The sequence below is a fragment of the Nyctibius grandis genome, chromosome 26 (genome assembly GCF_013368605.1).
Source record: "Nyctibius grandis isolate bNycGra1 chromosome 26, bNycGra1.pri, whole genome shotgun sequence".
NCBI classification, from domain to species: Eukaryota; Metazoa; Chordata; class Aves; order Nyctibiiformes; family Nyctibiidae; genus Nyctibius; species Nyctibius grandis.
The window spans coordinates 5025493-5049527 of record NC_090683.1 but is presented as its reverse complement, the minus strand read 5'-3'; the positions used below and the strand labels follow the sequence as shown (position 1 = coordinate 5049527).

Sequence of the window (24035 nt, the reverse complement as noted above, 5' to 3'; positions counted from 1 at the left end):
ATGCTGAGGATACAACGCTGAGTCAGAGGAAGAAAAATCACCTGCTGAGTAACTCGCGTCTCTCCTTACTCCAGTGTGAAGTCAAACCTGGCAAGTGATGTGGCCCACTGAAATGCACCCTTTTTCACTGAATGCAGGTCACTCCTGGCTGGCTAGCACCCACTATTTGCAGAACATTTCTGGAAGGTGATAGTTCTTGGCCAGATAGATATTACCACCTAGTTTCTCCTCTTCCTCTTCCTTTATCCTCAAATGTATTTGTAGCTTCCACTGTTTGTGACTTAGGACACACCGTGCTATTCTTTGCGTCAGCATGCTGCTGCCACGAGCCGTTTGGTATTTTCATAGGGAGATTAAGGTTTTAGAGGACTGGAATTAGAAAACAGAACAAATAGTGTGAATATAGTCCTCTGAGTGTTTTCTACTTGCTACTCTGACTCTCTGATCTGTTGCAGGGTGATGACCACGTACTGCACGATCTCTTGGGTCTGGATTGGCGTTTTAGCCATCCAGTGGCTCCAAATCTTACTTAGCATTTGCTAAAAATCACACCCAGTCTGGAGCAACAGGGACAATATTGTTCAGCATATTTGAGCTCACAGATGGGCTAAAGGAATGGGTCACTCCACATCCTAGGTGTCATCTCAATCACCTGCGCTTGCCTGGATTTGAATTGTGGTTATACTGTGTGGCGCCAGGAAATGCTAAAGGATAAATCGTGAGCCCAATCTCTCCTTTTGCATGGAACCTGTTGCAGGAAGCAGAGCCCACAAACTGGGCTCTGTGTCTGGTCCTGCTGCCTTTATTACTAGGACTGATAAGATACAAGAACTGATGTGAAAGCCCTTCCGAAAAGAACCCTGACCCACCTGCCTCAAACTGCATATAAACTGAATTCCTGTGCAATTTGATTGCTACCTAGAGCCATGGTGTACTAGGAAGTTAAACATATCTTAGAGATGACAGAGGTGTGTGAAGCCAGGTCAGGGGATGCACTATGCTTGATCTCAGCATCTAAGGTCAGAGGTAACGTAGGAAATTTGGAGTTTGCTGCTGGTTTCAACAAGGATTTGTGAACAAGTCACTTAAGCTGGAAAAAATACCTTCTTATCCAGCCTGCTCTTGGTTGAATGATGCCAGCTGGTTTTTATATATATTGCAAAGAGGGAAACAAATAAGCAATACACTCAGTTTGAAATTACAGCCTCGGACTGAATGCAGAGTTGATACCAATCTAGTATGTACTGGGAGTAGAAGAGGAGTAACTGGCATTCATTTTCTGTGCTCTGAGAACCACAGTTTGCCCCTTCCATTACCAAGTAACTTCCACCGAGGATAACGGATAACTCTGAAATACTTCTGCATGCAAAGAACTGGAGTGAAGCTGGCCACAAAGGTGAGGAGTCCTGCAGGCAAGCAACGCTCCCCGCATGTGTCCGGGAGCACAACGGCTGGTTTCCCACTGATTCGGTGTACTCTAGCCTCCTCTGCCGGCCACCCCCCAGCCAGCGGCCCCGGGAACCCTGCGGGACACCACGGCAATCCCGAACTGGTGGGAAGAAAGAGGCTGATGATAGCAACCAACAGGCTGGGGAAAAAAAAAAACCAAAAGACCAGTTAATACATGATCATGTTGCAGGATCGAGGAGAGACTTTTATGGGGGTTCGTACCTCAGGCAGCTGGGGTTTGGATTTGTGATTCAAGATAATATCAAACCTGCGTTTTTAAGGATCACCTTATAAGAGCTATGCCTTGCACAATCACAGCACTGCAGCTGATTTATTTATAAAGAATGAACACAGAAGGAACATTGCAAGAGAAATGTTCGCAATAGGAAAAAATATTGTCTAGGTAAAAGAATATAAACCTGCCTATCACAGCTGACAAAGATAACAAAAATAGTAAAGATGTAGAATTGTTACAGCATAATGATCTAAGATTATCAGCAAAGGTTGGAACTAGTGGTAACATCTTGTTAGACAAATTAGTGTGCCTAGGAAAAGCAGGCAAGCATTTAATCTCAAGACAAAAATGGAAACAAATCCAATGTATGCTGTCAAGTTGGAGTACAAAGGCCACTCTGCGGAGTTTTCTTCCTAGTTTTGGTGTTCAATTCTGTTACTCATCTGAGTTTCTTCACTTGATTTATTCAACTGCAAAACACACAGGGCATTGGGGAAACACACAGATGCTTTGAAGACTTATGTTAAGCATATGAAGATGTACAAGCAAAGGTAAACACCACCCCCTCTGGGAGTAGCTTGGAAATGTTCTCTCCTTTTTACTTCTTACTACCAATGTCTTTTCCTCTGGCCGAATTAACTCTGTTCTTGTTAATGGAATAATTTGTCAGATGCATGCATACATTATCCTGTAAATGAATGAACAAGATGCAGGGTTAGAAAGGTATTAGCCTCCTCCCTTCTTCTCTACATGTTCCTGGTCACACTGCATAATGTACAAAGCATCTTAATTAAGCACAGAAGATTTAATGGCACTAAATATGATCAGCCCTATACTGATCCCATTACTCTAAAGAACCCAATAAATGAGGCTCAACAGTTTCAATTTCACTTCACTGCAATCTCATCAGCATTCCAATTCCATCACTTCTGAGAAATCAGCAGTTTCAATGGAAGATAACCCTCTTTCTCAGTCAGGCCCCATTCTACAACCACTTATTAGTAGAGCTAATTCTGTGTTGGAATGATCCAGAACTGCATACCAGAACCTTTTCCAGCCATCAGCTAACACATGACTTATTTTCATAAAGAAGTAAACCAAAATACCTTCGCATTTAGGACCTTTTTCCCTTCCAAGATTTCTTTTTCTTATAACTATCTTTTTTTTTTCACAATAATGCTTCATGAAAAATAGTACCAGAATAATACAGAAAGTTAATTAGGTATGTATGTATAGAAGTACTAACTGTGCCAAAACTTGCATGCAGCACTGATCTGGATAACATAACACATGCTGTATTCTACTACAAAATCTGCTCAAATATTTCATGCATAATTTTATTTACGGCACTCAGACACTACAAAGATTAATTACTAGTATTTATGAAGTGCTTAGAGATTCTCAAGAGAAAGCTACTTCGGCCAGTCGAACCATTATGCTTTCTCTGTATCTCTGGTTGCTATGTATTGAACTGTCATTAACTTCTGCTAATAGGCTTGTTTACTTACCAAGCTATTACGCAAAAGGTCAGAGGATGCTGAAGTAGCAAAATGTGTAAGGCCCGAGGATATTCTAGAGAAATATCCTCGGAGGGTCACAGGATGTCACCAGCACATAAATCCTCAGATCAAACTTAAATCTCCCAATAATTAAGAAGAAGAACATGAAGATTATTTGCTTCTAAACTTGCTTGAAACACATGAGCAACGCTGATAACTAGTTAATAACTATAGCAAAGGTGATAAGCCTGGCTGATGTCCCTGCTGAACACTTTTCCATGCCAGATATGCTTCTACCATAGCCTAGCCTGGTGCTGAGCTGGGAAAGATACTGTAAATGCCTCGTGCTGGGGTGTATGTCCCCAGCACTGATCAAACTAGAGCTTGGGTCATTATTTTTCATGTCCATTAACCAATCTGTTGAGACAGTATAATCTCTCGGGCAGATGCTGTTCACTCCTCATTATCTCTAGCTCCCCAAAAGCCATACCTGCTAGCAGCTCCCTGCACTGCGTCGCAGAGCAGAAGCAGCTTCAAGAGAATGAAGATCTGTAATTTCAAACTCTCTATTTTGGCTCAGAGGGAGATGAAGAATCGCAGTTCAATTAGACCTCAGCAATCAATCAAGGTGGATTGCTTTTGCTCACTGTGGATGTATTATTTACAAAATGCCTGCTTTAGATGATAATCTGGGCAATTAGTCATAAATTACTGCTAAACAAACCAACAATTTCTTACTGTTTCAGAAGCTTTATACTAGCTAGCAATAACTGCTAGAACAAACAGTTCCATTGATATTTCTGACGAGTGGTGAAAAACAAAGATTCCTGGAATACAACTCTGAATAATGCTTTATTTGGATTGCGAGCGGAGCCATTCACAGTGCTTCTTCGTGTTCTTCTCCCAAGGCACGAATCCAGAAAATACTGGCAAGAGCTCACAGACATATTAAGTTTTGACTTCTTGCCTAACTTCAGTCATTATGAGAGAAATATGTATAACGATCACAAGCTAGTACTTCAGAAAGATTAAACATTAGGGATAGCACATACTCACAAAGAGCAAGTGTTAGAACAACAGGGGACACTCTGGGGCCAATAAAGAAATACTCTGACTGATGACTGGTAGCCCAGTCTGAAGTCAACTGCATCAACGGGGGAATTCTGAGACAGGCTGCCAAGCTTTGCGCAAAACAAGGCGTGGGGACGCTAAAACTTTTGATTTCTAACAATTCAAGTGCTATGTTAAAATAATGCTGTGACCCCTGTGCAAATGTAAATTTACTGCTCCTTTAGGAATCGACTACACAATTATTTTGGCTTCCCCATCCAAGAGATGACACAAACGCTTTCCCAACACTCCATCCTTGTGCCAGGAGCACGCTCTACAACCCAACAGACCATCTATGGCTACAGCGCAACTTTTGAGGCACTTTTTTCCCAGGTTTCATCCCTGCACTTGTCACACAGGACCTGCCATTAACTCAACACCAGCGGGAGGCTCCCCCAGGCAGGAACTGACTGCCCGGAGCGCCTTTACAGAGGCCGCCATCGCCCATAGCCGCCCTCAGCAGGCCCGCAGGCCCCGCTGAGCTTGCAGCAAGGGGAGCTCGCACCCCGCGGGACCGGACGTGCCCCCCCGACCTACACGGAGGCCCCGGCAGGGCCGAGCCGGGAGGGCAGGTGCCTCCGCGGGGCTGCCAGGCAGCGCGACCCCCGTCCCGCCCCGGGGAGCCGCTGAGGTAAAACCCGCCGCGACCTGACGGCTGAGGGGAGCAGACCCCCGCCCTTTCCCGCCTTCTGATTGGGCAAAACGAGCCGCATAACGCCCTCTTAGGCCCCGCCCCTTTGTTAACACATTGCCGCTCCATTGGGCCGAGCGGCCACGAGGGTCTCTGATTGGATAAAAACAGCAAGGGGCGGGGGGAGGTGTTGTTACGGCAACCAGAGGACGCGCTGGCGTCACGGGCGCGCGCCGGAGCTGCACATGCGCATTCCAGCCTCCTTTCCCGCCCCCAAACCAACGTCCGCTAACGGCCCCGCCTCGTCAGGAGAGGCGTGGCTTCATTTGAACGGCCACAGCCAATCACAGCTGTGAGGACGCGGGTGATTTGAATATTCACGACGGGCGCCAGGGCCGCGCAGGGGGTTCTGGGAGGCGTTGCCTGAGGCGGGGCTCTGTGAGGGCGGGAAGGGGTTTGTGACAGGGTTTGTCCCCTCTCCTCATGGCCGGGCGGGATCCTGCCCCCCACCTCCGAGCCCTGCTCCCCTTGTGCGGGCAGGCTGCGTGTGGAGGGCTGGCAGCGGAGGGCTCTGCTTTCAGCTTCCTTTTGTGTATGATTTTGGGGGGCCGGAAAGAGGGAGGCGAGTGGGTGTGAGGCCCACAACAAGTGACTGAACGTAGCAAAGGCCTTGACAGAGCCAAGTGTTGGTCCCTAAGCAGCAATGGGCATACAGGATCTTCCCTTTGTGAGGCAACAAACCTCATCGTGAGACCCTACGCGGCTGGTTGTCTGGATGGGGTTTCAGGACTCAGTTTTAAACAGCCAAAAGTTTGAGGATCGGCCTGCGCTGGCTCTGTCCATGCTGCCCTGACTCTGAGCTAACAGTCGTGCACAGATCCTAGGGCAACCTTGTCTTAAGTGATTAAAACAGCGCAAAAATAATAATCCTAAATAAATAATAACAAAATTACCAGCTTTGGAAAGCTGAAATTAGACTCTAAAGTCTGTTGGTGCTGCTGACACAATGGGTCGCACCATTTACCTCCCGAATTTGCAACACTTGTATGAATTCAGTTCCTGCTGCCATGGAAACAGGCTGAGATGGCTAAAAATGGAGCAGGTTCTGAGCTAATTGTTCGACACACACAAAAAAGCTTGGGTTCCATTTTCTTTTTTTTTTTTTTGTGATCCCGATTCCTTTAAACTAACCTGCTCCATTTCCATGGCAGCCAGCAGCAGATTTACTAGAATTCATTTTAAATTTTACAATCCTGATATGTGCTGTAAGGTTAAGAGTTTTCCAACATTTTCTATAGAATTAAATATCTGGTGAGCTCCTCAGATTTATTTGTGCAATCTGTAGCATACTCAATATGATGCATCCAGGTGATATATAGTTATATATAGCTTCTACATTAAAGCAGTGTGTTTTTCTCTTCTGCTGCTTGTAAACACAGGATTGGAACCTTTACTGGGACTAAAGAAATTTTTGTTCAGGATCCCTGTAGTGACAGTCTGTCTTCTCTCTCTCATTGGGCCACATGTTTTAGAATAAAGCGCAAGAATCTCACGTTTAGGGGTTGTCTTAGAGAAGTTCAATGAGAAATATGATTTAATATCTCTTTCAAAGTTAATGTCTCTTCCAAAATATGTGTTAGGATTGTAACTCTGAGTATTCTTATAAGATTTATTCCTTTAAGAGCAGAGGGGCACTCTAGTAGGTAGCTTGCAAGAAAGTTTGAGTGTCCCCATTTTGCCTCATTTGTTAAAACCCCCGCCAGTAGAAAGCAACAATAACATCTCAAGGCACGCATTCTAGGTATAGTTCTGAAAAGACAGAACACAAGTCATTAAAATTATCTTATACTCACAGAGAAGGAACTTCCTGAAGGTGTAAAAAACACTGAGCTGCCTAAAAAAACCCCTGATGTTCTCTGGTTCGTGTAGTGACGAGCCCCTCTCCCAAACCTTTCCTTCGTTTTGGATCAGATCTCTCCTAACAATAGCTCTCTTTAAGGAAGGATTGTCAAGTCTAATGACTTCATTAAGGCAAGCGTGGGTTCATATATACTGCTACAACCAAGTAATAACTCTTAGGAATTAAAAATCCATATGGCGCTCTCAGCTGTACTACATAACATGTGCAGCAGCTGCTCTCAAAAATATTATAACTTATTAAAAAAGGAATTAACTACACTGTATGGCTCACGAAACTGCAACGGATTATTAAATAGAAACAAATTCAGTGTAAAAAATGTTCAGAATCTTCAGGCTGACCACCTTTTTTTGTCTTTTTCATTGTCACTGTTTCTTTCTGGTTGCATTTAGATGCCGTAATCATGACCAAGGCCCCGCAGGAATACACGTTATAAAAGCACATGCAATATTCTAGTCTCATCCTGTTACTGGGGAAGGGAAGCAGGCAGGGGACGAGATGTACAGATGTAAGTGCCTCAGGGCTTGAGTTATCAACTCACTCTCGAAGCAGCTGCTCCCGCTGGCGAATCTCTTGTGGCTCAGTAGAGGAGAAGTAGAGCCTGATGAACCCCACCAGGTTTTTCAGGCTGGGAAAACCATTGGGAAGGGTTAAAAACTCCCTGGAGTCTGAAGGGCATCAATCCTTTTTGGCAGCCATCCATTTTTTCTCCGTCCTGGCTCACTTCTGGTGCTGTTCAGCTTTTCATGAAATGAATGTTAAATCTGGCGAGGGAAAGGGGGATTATGCTACAAATTTTCTGAGTCACTTTGGCCAAATTCCTTCATGTCTGCATAACTGTTTCCCTGTCTGTAACGTAGGGGTAATATTTAATTATGTTATGTAGAACCTAAGTCCCATAAGGCCTACTTCTTCAGTGTTCATCGTGTGAGGTTGTAATGTGAAAGGAGCTGTATTTAAAGTAATTTAGGATCTTGTTGCTGATGACTTTGCTGTATTTTACACTCTCAGTGCCAGACTAGTAATTATATATGACTATGAGCCCTGGGCACTCGGAAGCTAGTAGAAGCTTTGTCACCAATGTAATTTTTTGTTTATATTACATGGTAAGCCAGGGCGTAAGCCTACATTTAAGTCTAAACTGACCTTGCGTACAAATTTTAATGAGCTCTGGCACCTCAGAGGGCAGAGAGTCCACGTGATCTCTTAAATAGGGCCCTGTGCAGTCTTGTTGCTTTGTGAGTGGGATGGGCACAGGCATGGCTGTGCCAATCATAATATATTCCTTAATATCATACATCCAACAGAGAAGAGATGAGTGAGCTCAAGTTCCTTCCTTGATGGCATCAGTGTTGTATGCAGCAGGGTGCTATGACCTGAGGAGGCAGCTGAGCTACAGATATTTGGGGGATAACTAAGTGCAGGACAAGGGGCATACCTTGTAGTAACCCAGTTTCTGGCCAGATCCAGTGAACTACAGCACCATTGCTGTCTGGATCAGGACGTGGTGTTAAATTTTTCCTAAAGATAGTTTGAACTGACTAGGAAGGTTAATAAAATTCATCCTGAAAAGGAAAGTCCTGTGTGCCTAACAGCAAGAGACAGCCTATGCAGTGCCACTGCACTAGCTCTACCACTTAAATTGTGATCAAAATCTAACAAAACCCTCTTCTTGCCGAGATTTACTGCTTCACAGACCAACGGAGCGAAATGTAAACCGCAATACATCCGTCTTTATTCCACAAGCATCCCTGGTTCTGTTATTCCCCTCTCCAGTCCCCCTGGATGAATAACCCTTTCCCCTCGCCACACTGAATAGGCCAGGTGACTCCGAAACCGGCCACCCAGCAGATGCTTCCGCAGTACCAACTGTTCTGAATCCCCCACCCCATCTCCAGTGCTTTTTTTTTTTTTTCCCCTCCTTCCAATCTAGGCTGCCTGGCACATGCTGCAAGCTGCAGTCCCACTGGAGTGATATTGTGATGGAAATGAGGGAGGGGATGCAGGCAGAACTGCACAGATTTACAGCACTCCAAGGGTTTCCATTAAAATCCTTGACAACTTGTAATTTATGAGTAGACGAACAGCTCTTCTAATATCCAGGGCCTAGACCCCATTCACTTCAATAATGCTGGTTTGGAATAAATGAGGCAGAGGATGGAAACCAGTCCTGTTAGTATAATGGAGGAGGCTAATAGCTGTTTAGAGAAAACAACTGATGTAATTCTGGGACCCAATCCTTTCACCAACAAAACAATAAAGGTTCGATTCTTCGCTGCATTTCACGTAGTGATTTAAGTCAGTACAAAGAGGGTGATAAATGGCAGCGTTTGGATTTCGTGCCGTTATATACCCACCAAGCACTCTGTATTTGTACGAGTGCCCTAGAGGTAAAGGGACTCATTGACTCCTGTGCAAGCAGGAGTAGGTCAGTCTGGTTCTCCACAGCACAACAAAAACCCCTCTGCGCAGCATTTTCATTTTTCAATCTGACAGGGGCCTGTGAGCATTTCCTTCCCCAGATTTTTCTGAGCTGTCTCACCTAAGCCAGTGTGCCAGTCTGTCTAAGTGTCATTTTAGAACATTTTTTTCCACCATTCCCTTCTCTGCTCTCGTTCCCTTCCCATCATTGACACACCAAGTACAGAAGCACCTCCACTTACTAAGAACAAGACTAATCCCTGAAATAAAGGCTTTGATGATCAAAACACTTTAAACTCTAGATGTGCATTATGATGCTGTAAAGAATTATCGATCTCTTCTGCTGTGTCTTAAAATCAAACTGACAAGTTGATTACCGAGTATAACCACTCAATTGCTGCCTTGTACCCGGCTTTCCTTTTCCTCCTTTGTTCACCTGCTTCTTGTCTATTTACACTCCTTTTGTCAGGAATTTTTTATTTCCTTTCAGCTTCTGGTCTCCACGGGAGCCTCATTAAGGTGAAGCGAAGAGAAGCAGCAGCAGCGATCCCAGACTGCAGCGCTGCCAGATGGACAGTGCTCCATGCCTCTGCCTCCCCCTTATCCGCACCCCGAACCTCAGCACTGTGATTTTAGAGGAGACACATGATGCTGAAGGTCCAAATTGTTCTGCAGGAAGAGGAAAGAAGACACAGATAGATGAAGAGGAACCAGGAGGAGAATGGGTGGAGGAAAGAGAAACATACCTGTTAGCTGGAAAATGATGTGCCATGGACAGGGACAGATATATCCACAATATACTCTGTGGGAATGGGAGAGAAAGCCCAAGGGAAGACCCAACTTCTTGGAAAAGGAAGGCAAAGGGTCTGACAAAAATGAGGGAGAAGCAAAAGGAACAAGGAAAGGGAGAAGAGCTCTCTGAGGCTGAGCGGGTTTGCCTGGACGAGGGAACAGAAAATACTACGCTGCATCAGAGCAGCGATTGCTCATGGAAAACAAACTGGGCCAGTTCCTAAGCTGGACCGAACTGGTAAGCCCTGTAACGGTTTAAAGATATCCACAGAGATTTGGCCCACAAAGTATGACTTCTTCCTTTTAGCTCCGTTTCTAAGGAATGCCCATTCAGATGCTACATGAGTTTGGGTATAAATTGTGCCAAACCCCTACTGTCCCTTTTGAAAATTTATTTCCAGGTCCTTATCCAACACATATCAATGTAATATTGGATCTCGTCCAAAGTATAACTATATCTAATTATCAGCCATTTGAGCTACTTCTGTATTAAACCATAAAATTGAGATAGGATTGAAACCTCTTATGATTCCAAAGGCTAAATGCAGCAGTAACATAAATAATGCTGTAAATTACAGGCAAAATGAAAACTTGGTCAGAAAATATATGATGTAATTTGTGCTTAGGGGTAAATTGGTCCCTGGCTGCCCAGGATAGGGAAGGTATGACCTGCATCGGGCCGAAGTATATGGCTGGGAGTCTGAACCTGTGTCATTATTACAGAAAACAAATGACATACATACCTTAAAATACTTCCAAAAGCCAGGATCCTCACGAGATTTATTGCAGTCTGACCCCCTCTGCCGGTCACCCGCTTGCTGCCTGTGTCCCAGGGCTGGCACCTCAAAACAGGCTCTGAGATGATGGGAACAGGCAAGTGGAAAACGATAGCATAAAGGGATGGAGAGACAATTCGGGGGCACCAGCACTTGGCACCGGTAGCTGAAGGACATAGATAGCATCGTGACATAACTGTAACCCCAGGTGACTGGGTCTGGGTTTAGGCTATGAGCTGCTAAAGCCAGTACTAGCAACAGCGTAGAAAGGAAAGAGGTTTGATAACTGGCATTTGAGTCAACTACCAGGGTTTTAATAAAAATTGCTTTTGTGTCTCTCCACATTTGACCTGCTGCTGTCAAGATGCAAAGCAGTAAAAGGAGAAAAATGTAGGTTAGAATGAGGACGCATGAGAAAAGGTTGGGGGGGAAAAGCATTTTCTTGAAAAACAATGGGACTTTTCCTGAGGAAACAAGTGTTCAGTTAAAAATGAGCCTCATTTTGATGGAATGCTTGATTGTCAAAAATAGGATAAAGCTATGCCAGGAATGTTGAGATACACTACAGTAATCGATAATGTCAAAACATGTACAATACCAAGTACTTTTAAAAATAATAATTTATTGTCTAGGGTGAGGAGGTTTTCAGCTTTTTCTCCTAGTCTTGGGAAAAAGGTATTGATATGCTGGATGTTCCTATGACACAGCAGAAATTCAGCCTGCTCCAGGTTTTTAGATCAGCACTGCTGGGAACAGATATAAACAAATACACCCCATACTGCTCATTTTACTTTCCTGATTTCTTCTCGTCATCCCATACTATCCTTTGGCCTTCATGATACATTCCCATGCTGCGAGGAGCCAGCAAGGATCAGCCCGTTAAATATGTACTTTCTGATAAACAGGAACAGTCTCACTACCCATAAGGGTACCACATTGCATGCTAAAAGTTATTCAGAGACATGCTTAGGTACTTTGTTAGACAGAAGCTTCAGAAAGTAATTGAAAGCCTGCAAATAGCTCCCTTAAGACCCCATCAATTCCTCCAATCTATTTAAGAATGAACAGACATAGACATATTTTTCAAATATTTTCTTTGTATAGCTTTTATTTTTCTTTGTGGTTATTTTCTGTTACAGGTTTTTTAAATAATGCTTACCAGCATAGTACATCTCAAGACAGAAATACTCTATTTAAACCTAGACTGATAAAAAGTTTGTGTAGAATCAAAACAGTAAAACATTTTGAAGTCTTTGTTACTCTAAATATTCTTAAAACTCTACGTAAACTTCTCAGGATTTTCTATTGCTTCAGATATTCAGCAGGAAACACAGTCTAATACAGCTGGATAATAAACCTTTCCCCATTTCTGTCTGCATGGAAAAAAAGAACTGTTAGTCACAAAGTGAAAATCCTGAAGCAGAAATAAAAATAGTGACTGGATAATCTGCGCACAAAGCATTGTAATATCCCAAGGCACTTAGTTTTGATTCACAAAATGTTTTGGTTTGAGAACAGGCTCTTGTTAAATCAAGAAGGTTTAGAAACATAAAAGAGAAATAATCCAAATTAATAATTGCCTTTAAATGAGGATGCCCAGTTTCTGACCGAGAGGCTATTTATCCTCTGTGCTGCCGAGACAGCTCAGTTACTGCTTTCCTGTGGGCTCCACACCACACCGACCTTCCCCATTTCAGAAATTTCAGGTTTTCCTCATCCTGAGATGGATGAAGAAAACTACATGTGCCTCACCCTAGAATAAGGCGTATTGCCTACTGTGCTGGAAGGAGAGCCCTAAACCTTCTGATGTGCAAACAGATATTAGGTCTCTTTAGAAATGTCTCTTTCACTTGCTTTACAACTGATGGTGAAAGAAGAGATGTATTTTTATTTAGACTTTTTAACTTATTCATAATTAATTCTGCATTCCAAAAGCTGAGCAGGACTGAAGGTGTGATCCTAAAAGATTAGACAATGTTTCTAGTCTTTGGTTAGCAACCACAGTGCTATAGTAAAGAAAAAATCCGTTATAATGGAGATGTATCAGTCAAGTACAGAAAACTGCTGTACTGCATCCCATCGCTCAGATCCCTGCCTGGATGAACAGTTACATGGCCAATGTCTCTTCTAAAGAACTGGTACCACATTCAACTAAATTACTAATTATAGATTTATAACTCGTTTAACAAGCATATATACTTGATCCAAGACAGAAGACTTAAATTTGATGACAGTGATTCAGTTTCAGGATGTGGATGTTTGACCTGGTTTATGTGCTGGTCATGTGCTGCATGGAACAGAAAGCTCAGAATTACAGTACAAGTGGCATAGTCAGTCTTATCTGGGTGATCTTATTAGCATGAACCAAACCTATACAGTGACTTTGGTCTATTCTATACTGTGGCCTCTGCCACCTATTCTACTGAGCATATGTGAATTCTGAATTATTCCAGGCCATGACAAAAAATATGGTCATCAAACACCTGCTTGTTGGACTTTTCGAAGGTCTCACTGCAGAGTGGGCACTCCAGGAGGTGGCTCTGCACATGGGCCTCATACTGACTTGTTTCAATATCTTCAGGAAATACTTCATCACACATGGGGCACCTCCTTATAGAAGCCTGAAGTACAAAGCAAATGCAAATACAGTCAGTTTAAAAATCATATTCAAAGAGAAGAAAAAGAAAAGTTTAGTAGTCGGATATTACCACTTTTGAACACGTCTTTCTGACTTCTAATACTCTCAGGTTTCAAACTCCAGGCTTCGCTAAATAGCACTTAAGAGTCAAGAGCTTCTGAGAGGTACTCTTAACTTTCCATCCTACATAGCACACGTCCATGTCTCCAACATGAAATAAGGTATTTAGCAGCTGCATGCTGCTCGTTCTGACATTAGATGCTGCCAAGAGATGGTCCTTAAAGATTAAGGTCAACAGAGTTTCCTTTCTCTTCCTTAACACACATAACATTAATTTTTAACTACACGTTAAGCATATGTGGCTCCATTTTGTTGTCCTCTATCTTACCAGGACTAAACCAGTAAGTAGATAATTGGCTCCAGAGCTGAACATGGAGCTTTTTATTTCAAACCACTAATTTATGTCCATAAACCACAAATTCATGTCCAGTTGTGTCCACTTTACTTACTAAGTCTGCAGCTCCTGCCCCCAGGTTTGCTCCTGCAGCTGGAAGAAGAAGTTAAATTTAGCCACAACAAAATAATTAACAATGTAATGTGCTGATAACTGGTAATTCTTGAAACATGAGGATGTGGCTCAGAATCTAAACCTCTATATTTAGGACTATGGAAACTGGACACAAGCCACAGAAGTAGCTGTCTCACAGCTGAATAAACTAGTTAATCGTTGTCTCTCTTGGCAGAAAATGAAGAGACAGCTGATCACTTAAGTCAACTCTTAACACCTGGCAGCATTTTGCAGCTGCCAAGTCATCTGCACACATGCAAAGCTGCACAGAGGTGCAGCTAATAATGTTTTTTCTGAAGCATTCAATTCGAGAGGGAGGATAATTTGCTGAGACTCTTAACTGCCGTGCATTTGCGGTTTCAGACAGAAAGCCAAGGAATCTCACCACAATATGGATTTCCAAACAGAAGGCCTCCTACTTCAGGAGCTGGAATTGGAGCTTGTGCTGGTGAAACAACAGAGAAGGAAGAAGAAACCTCTCTAGCCTGTGAGAGATGCCTCAGGAGTCTGTCATTCTCTTCCCTTAGTTTCTGCAAAGGGACAGAAGGGCAGAATGAATTTCCAGAAGCTCAGGAGACCATTTCAGAGAAAAGTCATACCTTGCACTAACAGATCCTCTTATTTCAGAATCAAAATTGCTCTGAACTTCTTCTAGGTAGCTCAGTGTTAGTCCTGCTTGACTGAATGGGAAAGTGAGCCGAGGAAGTGCAAGGCTCTATTCTGTGGCCTGCTCAGAAAGGCAGACAAGACGATCACAATAGAGTAACACACTTTAAAAGACAGAAGACTTATCCTCAAGTCATGCAGAGTAAGGAACAAAACTGAGCAGTCATTGTTTAGACTGGACAAAAAGGCTTTGTCCATTTAAGCGAGTAAGTCCATTCATTTCAGTGGTGTCAGAATTAAGCTAACATTAGGAGTTTTTGGACCCTTCCTCTTAGGCTTTACAGTTGTGGCAGTAACATACTGCACATGGTCATTTGTATGTGCCAGCAGACAGCGTGGCAGCCTGGCTTTAGGTGATGGTCCACGTGCAGGCACAATTAATGACATGTTTGGTAGAGGGGTTAATGGAACTGAACACTAGACTGAGAGATTGGTGTCATATTCAATACAGAAGAAAGGTGAGGGAGTTGTGCCAAGTTCTCACCCGATTTTCCTCATCAGCTTCATTCTTTTTTGCCTGCAGAATCTGAAACAAACACTTCTGCTCCTCGAGTTCTTTCATTAAGCCGCGGTTTTGTTGCTATGAAGGAAGAGTGTTATTTGGTAAATCATGGGAAACTGGCAACTAAAATGATGACAGCTCCAAGCACCAGAGCTGCCATATACTAGCTGCCTCATGCTGCATTTATTACCAACACATAACCCTTCACCTTCAATGTGAGTCTTACCATTTCATAGTTTTTCACCTAGGATATCTCTCTGTCACCACTCACGCTCTGTATTTTCATTACAACATGCGAGGTGACACATGACCTCCGAAGGGGACATACGACATGTCAAACAAAGAGGGAGGCTAAAGAAAAAGAACTCATACAGCTGAAAAATCCACCCTGGCAGGTGAGAGCTATCCAAGTCTGCCAGGTTTCCTGGTGCTGTGAGACTTGCATTGATGGTGGATAGCCAGCACATCCTTAGGAATTAATCTTGTAGCTGACTCTTGAATTAAATCAGTAAATTAGATAAGCTAGAGTACTTAGGGATTCTGCAGTCATTCTCCAAGTATCACTCTAAGAATCCTGAACATTTGGCATCACAGCAGAGGTAATCACATCATCTATTTTAGGCATCTAATTTTCAGTGCCAAGGTCAGAGTAGAGCCTCCAAAAGCTCCCTGAGTAGCACATACAGAGAGAGAAGCGCCTTTAGAAGGTCACTCAGGGCAACAGGCTAAAGATGATGCAATGGCCTCAGCTGTTGCCAATGATGGTTTCTTCAGTGAAAGAAATGCCACAGCATGCTGCCCTTTTCCTTTATATCCTTCACATTCCTTCAAGGGGTGATGTCCACTGCTGAGGTTTGTGGATTGCTTCTAAAAGGTCTGCAGAAGTTACCTAAGCAAAGCAGGCCTTTTGTCCATAAACTTAGATTTGTTATACAGAGAGTCATCTGCAACATCACAGGGAAATTGTGATGGTTCTGCAAATCGAAAGAAGGTGGAAAACAGCGCTGCCAGTGACGCTCAGCTCCCCTGCACAGGTACCAGCAGGTTCCACACAACACAACAGCAGAGCTCTGGGACCATCTCCCCAGCTGCACCTGCAGAAATGCTGGGTGCCTGCTCATTCTGCAGACAGTGGGACAGACAAAGTGAGGGTTTGGCCTTCGTCCCCTTCAAGTTTTCCATGCAATGTTCAAGCTCCTTGTTTTGCTCTTTCTGCACAGAAATCCCAGATTTTCACAAGCAGAGCTGCAAAGGGGTATGGGAGAAGGATATGGGGCAGAGCACCAAACTACAGACCAGACACTTTGTATTGTTTACATCTTATTTTGGTGCATTCTGAGCATACTGCATCTATTTTATTGATTATTAAATGCTAAATTTGAGATATTAAACATGAGAAAGAGACGAAAACATCAACAGAGAGACCAGCAAAGTTACTGCCTCACACCAATTACTAGTCAGGTTCCTCTTGGAGGTAAAATTAACAGCATATAGTCTGGGCAGATTTAGGGTAACTTGTTTTATCTACCCACAAGTCCCAGCCCTGAAACAGTTTTGCTTAGGTGCAATGATTTATAACCAGCCAAACATCAGTCTTGAATTCCCACTGATTTACTTTATCCCTTGAGCTGACTCAAAAGAGATCCAAGACAGAGACGGAATTTTCCTGCTACACAGAATCAGAATTACAATGTCTAGTTATCCAGGCTTTTCTTCCAAAACTAAAACATATGTGTATACTATAAGAATATACGTATACTATAAGAATCTGTCAGATGGTGTGTCCACAGAACCACCTATGTGGACACCCATGCCACCATGGACATTTTCTGCCACAGAATCCCCTAGATTCCCATAAGATTGAGCAACATTTGTACCTGCTCATTGCTGAGGATGCCTCAGCCTCTCTGCCCTGGCTCCCCCAAGCACCGTGATACTCAGGGAAGGCTTTACCTGTGGAGTTCTAGTCATGCGTAACTGGCGATTCTCTTCCTTTAAACTTTCAAGCTGCTCTGTCTTGTCATGGTCCACATGAGACAGGTTTTCTACTTCTTTCTCATAATTCAACACTTGAGACTGGGGAGAAAGAAGGGTGGGCAGAAAGTGAAAATCGAACATCTGAGTGAGGAGCAGAGGCACCTTTTGCTGCAGAAAGCAAAGCTCCAGAACCCATGGCTTCTTACATTTTTTTTTCTGCAAACATTTTTCCATTAAAACCTTTGTAGAAACTGAGAATGGTTACATGGGGATATACTGGAGCTGACGTATTCCATCAGAACACAGTATTCATTGATATATTCTCTGAGGGGCTTTCTAAGTTTCAACATGACACTTATAGTCTGGGAAGTCAGAGAACAAAAACAGAGACTCTATAGCCAGATGGTTAGCTCATCGTTCTGGGTCTCCCATGTCCCAGACCTAACAACCAAGCTATTTTCAGTCTACCTTCTCCCATCATGTACCTCCCAGCTAGAAGTCTTGTTTTCATCCAAGTACTGAACCTAATTTTAGAATGTTTTCCAAAACAGAAGTGTTTTCTGCCTGGATCCTTAGCTAGCAGGAGGTAAAACAACAGTCTGATTTTGGTCAACTTAATGAGTGTGCAAAGGGGATGTTTTTAGGGAAGAAAATCATTACAGTTTCTCTTAGCACATCCCCCTCTACCCTTCCTTCCAGAACACGGACTTCTTGAGGTTTCCTGAAGGTCAAATCATACCAAAGGTTGACATTTTCCTAAAGAACCCATGTAATCAAAGAAGAAACTCATACACCACGTATTTGCTCAAGATTGCTCAGTTCTCTGTCAGAGGCAAAGCAAAGCAGAAGAGGGCAGCTACGTGTTTGCTACCTGCAGCTGGTCCATGTGATCCAGGGCTGTTTTCAGTCTGGTTTCCAGGCGTTCCTTGTCAGAGGTCACATTCTGAATTTGCTCTTTGAGTCTACTCAGAACAAATCAAAACACACCATGCTTTCACAGATGGGAATTTAATCCATAAAGACAAGGTGCTTACATGAAACCCTGTTTTGAGATATGCTGTAAATACACTTACTGGTGCAGTTCTGCCTCTCTGCAGTCATCCCGCTCCTTTAGATGTTTATTTTCCTTTTTCAGGGAACTCAGCTCCAGCTCCAGTTTCTCTGTGTTGCTCCTTAGAGACTCTAAACTATTCTGCAGCTCCTGAAAATCACAGTGAGGTCGATAAGAGGTAAATGGGACCCAAGCAATAGTCCTGGTCTGCACTGGAACTGCAAAATCCCTCAAATGCAACATTTCCAGGCAGCCCATCTGAAGACGGAAAATCTCTCCTTTGCATCCTGACTACTCTTTGAGACCCTGTTTCATTTATATTAAGTCCTGAGCAAAACTGAAGGAGGAAAAGATAATGATAACGTGATTTCAGGACAGCCTACAAAACTTTTTTGAACACTCCACTTCCCATATGTTCCTGACTTTGGTGTCTGCTGATGCCTCTTGTTCATCATTATTGTTCTTATCACAGCAGAGGTGTTGTACGATTTGATAAAGGACTAAACAGATTATGTGGTGAGAAACCTCTTTAATCTTCTCCTGGAAGCACACAGTGGAACAAGACCTGACTCAGTCCCTCTTCATCTTTCAGACTTAAAGCTTCTGACTTAATATATTAACTTTTTTACCTGTGTCTTGTTGACCTCCTCCTGCAGATCGATGTTTTGTTTCTGGAGACTTGCACAGCTTGCTTTCAGCTCCTCATTTTCTTTATGCAAATTTTTGTTTTGTAGTTCAATCTCTTCCACTTCTCCCTGGCAAGCAACAAAGCTCTTGGGTCATAACAGAAGCACTGAAAAGCTGCATTCCAGATAGCACAGTGCAAAGAGCAAAGACAGACGAGCTCTGCAAAAGGGAACACCGTGTACCTCCCTGTGCTTTCACTACTAGCACAGACCAGACTGCTACTTCGCTCTCCCCAGTGTGTCCAAAGCTGACTATCAACCCAATTCTTGAATACTGAGCACATGCTACCCCTGATCTTTAAGATGCTCAATGCCTTCTGTGTCCGCAGAAGTCAGCAGAGGCAGAGGATTGTGGCTTTTTGCAGGTTGTTAGATTAGGTCCATGTGTGCAGTGTAGTCATTAATAAAAGGGCTGGACATAAGACACTGCAAAATAAGAGTGCTTGGCTTCACAGCACCTCAATTATTGTCCATGTGCATGCTCTCACTCCCATCTAAAGGCAGGCTGTTTCCATGAAAATGACATTTTCATTTAAAAATATTCAAAATGCCCTGAAACACTGGGTATTAAGTCACTCCCCATTACAAAGAGCTCACAATCCACGTGATAAACGGCAGGTAGAGAAACAAAGTCTGCCCAAATGTGTGTGACATCAATAGCAAAGCCAAGAATAGAATCCAAGTCTGCTGAGCTCTAGCTTGGCATCCGATTTACTGGATCACTCTGTGAGCAGTGCCAATAAAAGCAGAGGTAGAAAAAAGCAGGGGAGGAGAGGACACATACCTGTGTGGTAACCACCAGGATATCATCCTCAGTCTCTGCTCTGAACTGGAAAGGCACGCTGGCTCCACGGACCACACCATCCTGGTCGACGTAGCAGAATTGGTAGTATTCATCATCTTTCGGTAGGTAGTAAGCTTTGGACAAACACAACAACCCCGTCATATGCAGCTTCTAATTATTCAAGTCTCTTAAGTATATAGCACAGAAAGCGAGACCTTAAAAAACTGAGATATCCTAGTTCAGTGTTGTTCCTGCACGGTTAGTAGTTCCTTGTGCCAGGGATAAGAACACAATATCACTCAGTCAGGATGGCCGAGTTCAGCAGATTCGAAATTTTGTGATTTATTATGGGATTTCAAATAAGTCTCCCAAAGTGTGGTCCTACAGATATTCTGTAATTCCAAATGTAGTGCTTACTGGTGGCAGCAAAGTGGGAGTCTGTGCATGTGTGCCTGTGTGTGCACATGCACATACATCCCCTGAGTGACCCAAGCTCCCCGCTCACCTTTGAACTGGATCTGTTGTCGCACCGCGGTGTCACTGTGGACATCACTGGGCAGGGGAGCCCACATGAACGTGTAATATTCCCGCGTTGTTTTCCATCCCACCTGCAACAGCAAAATTGTTATGTGGCATCACATAGTTCATGTGTATCCTGTGGTAATGGGACTGTATTTCCACATAGATCAGTTCCTGGGAGGATTTTTGCATTGATATCCTGACTTCTAAGAGTAGTGATCTATATATGAAAGGATAATCAGTGTTTGATTAGCCCTGAAGCTGTTCAGGTCACAACAGGTCTGGCACTGTGTCCCTTGGCACAATAAAGACGTCCCATTACACAAGGCCATTACTGAAATAAATTCCCCAAGCCTGTTCTAGCAAAGCCCAAGCTATTTGTTACTGCCTGCTGCTGCTTTCTTGTACTTAGCATATCTGGTTTCACAGTATTCACTTACCCGGAAGATGCCCACCCAGTCCTTCCCGCGAGGAATGATGTTCTGTGTGAGGGTATAATAACAGGTTACGTCTCCTCCGGGAACATAAAACTTCTCCACATTGTTAAAGACAACCTGGGAGAAGTGGCAGTTGTCTAAGAGGACGGCAGAGGTGGGAGGCTCGTCTGAGGTCTCATCCATTGTGGAAGTCTACAAGAGGAAAGAAGAAGGGGATTATCTCATCTTCAGATGCTGCCAACATAGTTGTGCCCGTGAAGGGTATGAAGAGGCATGGCTTGGGAATGACGTAGCTGTGAGGTCCCAAACCCCCTACACACACACCAGGGTTTCTCAGCAAGGCACACGAGCTCAGTGGAGTCCCTGCCGCGAGGCCAGGCTGCTCCTACATCCACGGCAGCTTGCAAGCATCAGTGAAATGCTCCGACAGTACAAGACAAAAATAGCAGCTTACAATGTGTCATGCCAGGAGCTCCAAGACTCGTGCAGTCCCAGCCCTAACACACTCCACCTTCCCAGGCTGAGACACACAAGACACGCTCACGCTGGTGACAAGCAAACTCAACAGCCTCCTCGCTTTCTGCATTCAAATCCAACGCCATAACTTGACTTGCAAATACAGCAGCTTTCAGCTTCCTGGCTCCAAGGGAAGAGAGGTACCTTGCTAAGCTCAGCTCCCATGGAAGAGAACAGAGGAGAACCTGGTTAGGCAGGTCGTCGTAGTTCTGCCTTGCAAGCCTGTGTCATGAGGCTCTTATAGCCTTGCTACTCGTGACCGCTACGCTGAAACTGCAAGATGATTCTCAGTATCAAAATGAATATGTTGCATGACAGCAGGGTCAACGAATAATTAAAGCTTTTGCATGAGTTATCTGTGCAGAAAACTTTGCAGGGTGTTGTGACGCTACAAATCACACAACGTTATGCACGACAACATAAATCTGTAGTGGGTGCGTCGATCGAAACAGTATCCAAACCGCCAGGAGCTGGAAACAGAACATTAAATCACCCTCTTTTGCCACTACGTCTCACAGGCAGCCAGGCTTCAGCCCTGGCAATCTGTCAAGGGGCAGATTACTGCGGAGTAAACCCTGCCACCAATCCCGGATAATTCAATTCCAAGAATCCAAAGCCTTCTCAGCTGATGTTAGTGACAGCAGCAGCGAGCGAGGATTGACCTCGGAATGGAGGGAAAGTTCATCACAAACAACCATCCCACTGGAGCGTTTCAGGTCATCTCCAATCCAGAAGTTTCACGTGGAAATGAACTCCCTGGAACCCTGCCTTTTTTTGTTATTGGCATCACCCAGAAGGAGATTGTCTGTATTCTGTGCCAAAGAACAGCCTAAAAAGCAGGCAGAAGTTCAGATGGCGATTGCGGGGCTGTGCTTGGAAAGGAAAAGGTTTCCACAGCTGGGAAGAGCAGTGGTAACTGCACCGACACAGGCTGCCTTGGGAGGATGGAGAATTCCTCCTGCTGGAAGCAGAATGCAGGGCAGACCCCGGACACGGATGTGGCACAATCCTCCAGGACATCCACGGCTGCGATTTCAGTTTTAGTTCTCTCAGTACAGCGCAGGAAATGGCGTGTGGTTCATCTAAGCCTCAGTCTTTATCTGGTTGATGTCAATCTTTCCAACCCTGATGTGCCTTTATGATTTGCAGTTCCTGAACGGCAGGGACCTCTTGACAGCCACCAGAAAAAAGAAAAAATAAATCTAAGGACAGCACTTTAATCCTGTTAGTGCATCGCTTCAGGACAGGACACAAGCCCTTGTTGCCACAGGGGTTAAAAGTAACTTGCAAAGAAAATGAAGAGTCGGTGCCTGGACGAAGCAAAACAATGCTGATGGTTTTGGTGAAAATACTGGTGATCTTGAAGGAAGACAAACACAGAGGCTGTGCAGAGCGCGCTGAGGGCAGAGTCTGCAGTTCACTTCCAGGAAAAGATGACAGGAAGTAGAGGGGGGAGAACATTTTATTAATGTTCAGATTTTTGCTACACGAACAGCTCCTACGCAGCTCCTACATCACTAGCGATGGCAGAGGAGCCCCTGCGAGGCTGCTGCCGCCCGAGGGGACGGGGACGGGGACAGCCACACCTTCACGGTGGTAATGAGCAGTCCCAGCCCGGGGCCGAGCTCATGAGGTACCGTTACAGCTCACGCAGAGCAAGGCGGAATAAATAACACTTCCTCCGGCGTCCGCGGCCCAGCCTCTCTCCGGGGACTTTCGGGGTGTTTCCTTTTCTTTCGCTGTTGCTGTTTTCGTCGTTCATTAACCTGCAGCTCCCCGAAGACGCAGAAAAACGCGGATTCCCCTTTGTCAAGTGAGACCAACTTCCAGCCGCGGTTGGACACCGCGGCCTGGATCCGCCGGGCAGCCCTCAGCCACCGGGTGCCACGGGGGGGTCCCGGCTCCGGTTCCCGTTAGCATCCCCACGCGTGGGGTCCCGGCAGAGGGCGGGGAGCGGACCGGGCTGCTCCCCCCCCCCTGGACCGGGCACACCCGGCTCCGCCATCGCGAAACGAAAGTGAAAGTGTCGCCGCCGCGGGGCCGCGCCGCCGCCCACCCCGGCCTCCCTTATGGCCCCGGGGGGAGCATCATACTGCGGGAGGGATATACGGGCCCCCGTGACCACCGCCCCCCGCCTCACTCACCGACAGGCACGGCTGGAAACCTCCGGGTCTCTGAGGAGGCGGTGGAAGACGAGGAAAAGGCGGAGCCCCCCCCCCCCCCCCCCCGTGCCGCCCCGCCCGGGATACCGCCTCCTGGGCAGCCCCGGCCGCGCTGCTGGGACTTGTAGTTCGGTGCGGGAGTGTCCCCCGCCCCGGTACCGCCCTTCCGTGCAGGCGCTCCGGTTGCGGGGTGGGGAGAGACCGGGAATACCGGTGCCGGTTGTCCTCGGCCACCAGGCTCGGGAGGGGGTTGGATAAGAGCAAAGCGGGAGTTTAAAGTCCCGGTAACGGGTTACGGCCCTGCGGAGACCCCTCCGACCCCTCCCCTCCCCCGGGTCACCCCGGTGGGCGGGACACCGGCGGCCTTGGGCGGGTCCGCCGCTCCCCGCCTCACCCCAGCGGCTGAGGCTGCCGGTACCGGCGGACGGAGCTGGGCCTTGCCCCTGCACCACAGCCGGGCAGCGGCCTCCTTCCCCCGGGCCCCTCCCCGGGGCGGCAGCACTAAACCTCGGCTCCAGCCACATTCGGCCATGGCGCGCACAGCGGCTCTGGGGCTGGATCGGGCACTTTAACAAACCACAGGAAAACGTTTAAATGTTTAAACATTTAAACTCCCCAGCGGGAGCTGGGGCGGGTGCAGCGGCTCCGGCGCACCGCTGCGGGCGGCTGTGCTGGGCCCACCGCTATCACCGGCCCGC

At 45.3% G+C, this 24035-nt stretch overlaps 1 protein-coding gene across 4 annotated transcripts; it reads right to left on the bottom strand.

The window, feature by feature from the left end:
- Positions 1 to 11910: 11910 nt before the first annotated feature.
- CALCOCO2 (calcium binding and coiled-coil domain 2) lies at positions 11911 to 23390 on the bottom strand. Of its 4 annotated transcripts, none has more exons than XM_068418608.1 (12): positions 23320 to 23390; positions 20663 to 20851; positions 20209 to 20311; positions 19704 to 19837; positions 18863 to 18988; positions 18256 to 18383; positions 18054 to 18144; positions 17159 to 17281; positions 15188 to 15283; positions 14423 to 14567; positions 13979 to 14016; positions 11911 to 13452 (listed from the first exon to the last, which is right to left on the bottom strand). In XM_068418608.1, the coding sequence occupies exons 2-12, from the start codon at positions 20840 to 20842 to the stop codon at positions 13276 to 13278; spliced, it is 1341 nt and encodes a 446-aa protein (XP_068274709.1). In that variant the 5' UTR covers positions 20843 to 20851; positions 23320 to 23390; the 3' UTR covers positions 11911 to 13275. The 4 variants fall into 4 exon arrangements, with proteins under 4 accessions (XP_068274709.1, XP_068274708.1, XP_068274711.1 ...); XM_068418607.1 differs by lacking the exon at positions 23320 to 23390 and adding an exon at positions 21320 to 21426; XM_068418610.1 differs by lacking the exon at positions 23320 to 23390 and adding an exon at positions 20984 to 21050.
- Positions 23391 to 24035: the final 645 nt, after the last annotated feature.

Bases quoted from the DNA above. Each gene is read 5' to 3' on its own strand.
- CALCOCO2 (XM_068418607.1), bottom strand. From the start codon at position 21,340: ATGGGAGCTGAGCTTAGCAAG. The intron at 20,852-21,319 runs GTACCTCTCTTC...TTCCTCTTGTAG, and splicing joins TGGGAGCTGAGCTTAGCAAG to ACTTCCACAATGGATGAGAC. The intron at 14,568-15,187 runs GTGAGAACTTGG...GTCCCTTTGCAG, and splicing joins AAGCTGATGAGGAAAATCGG to AAACTAAGGGAAGAGAATGA.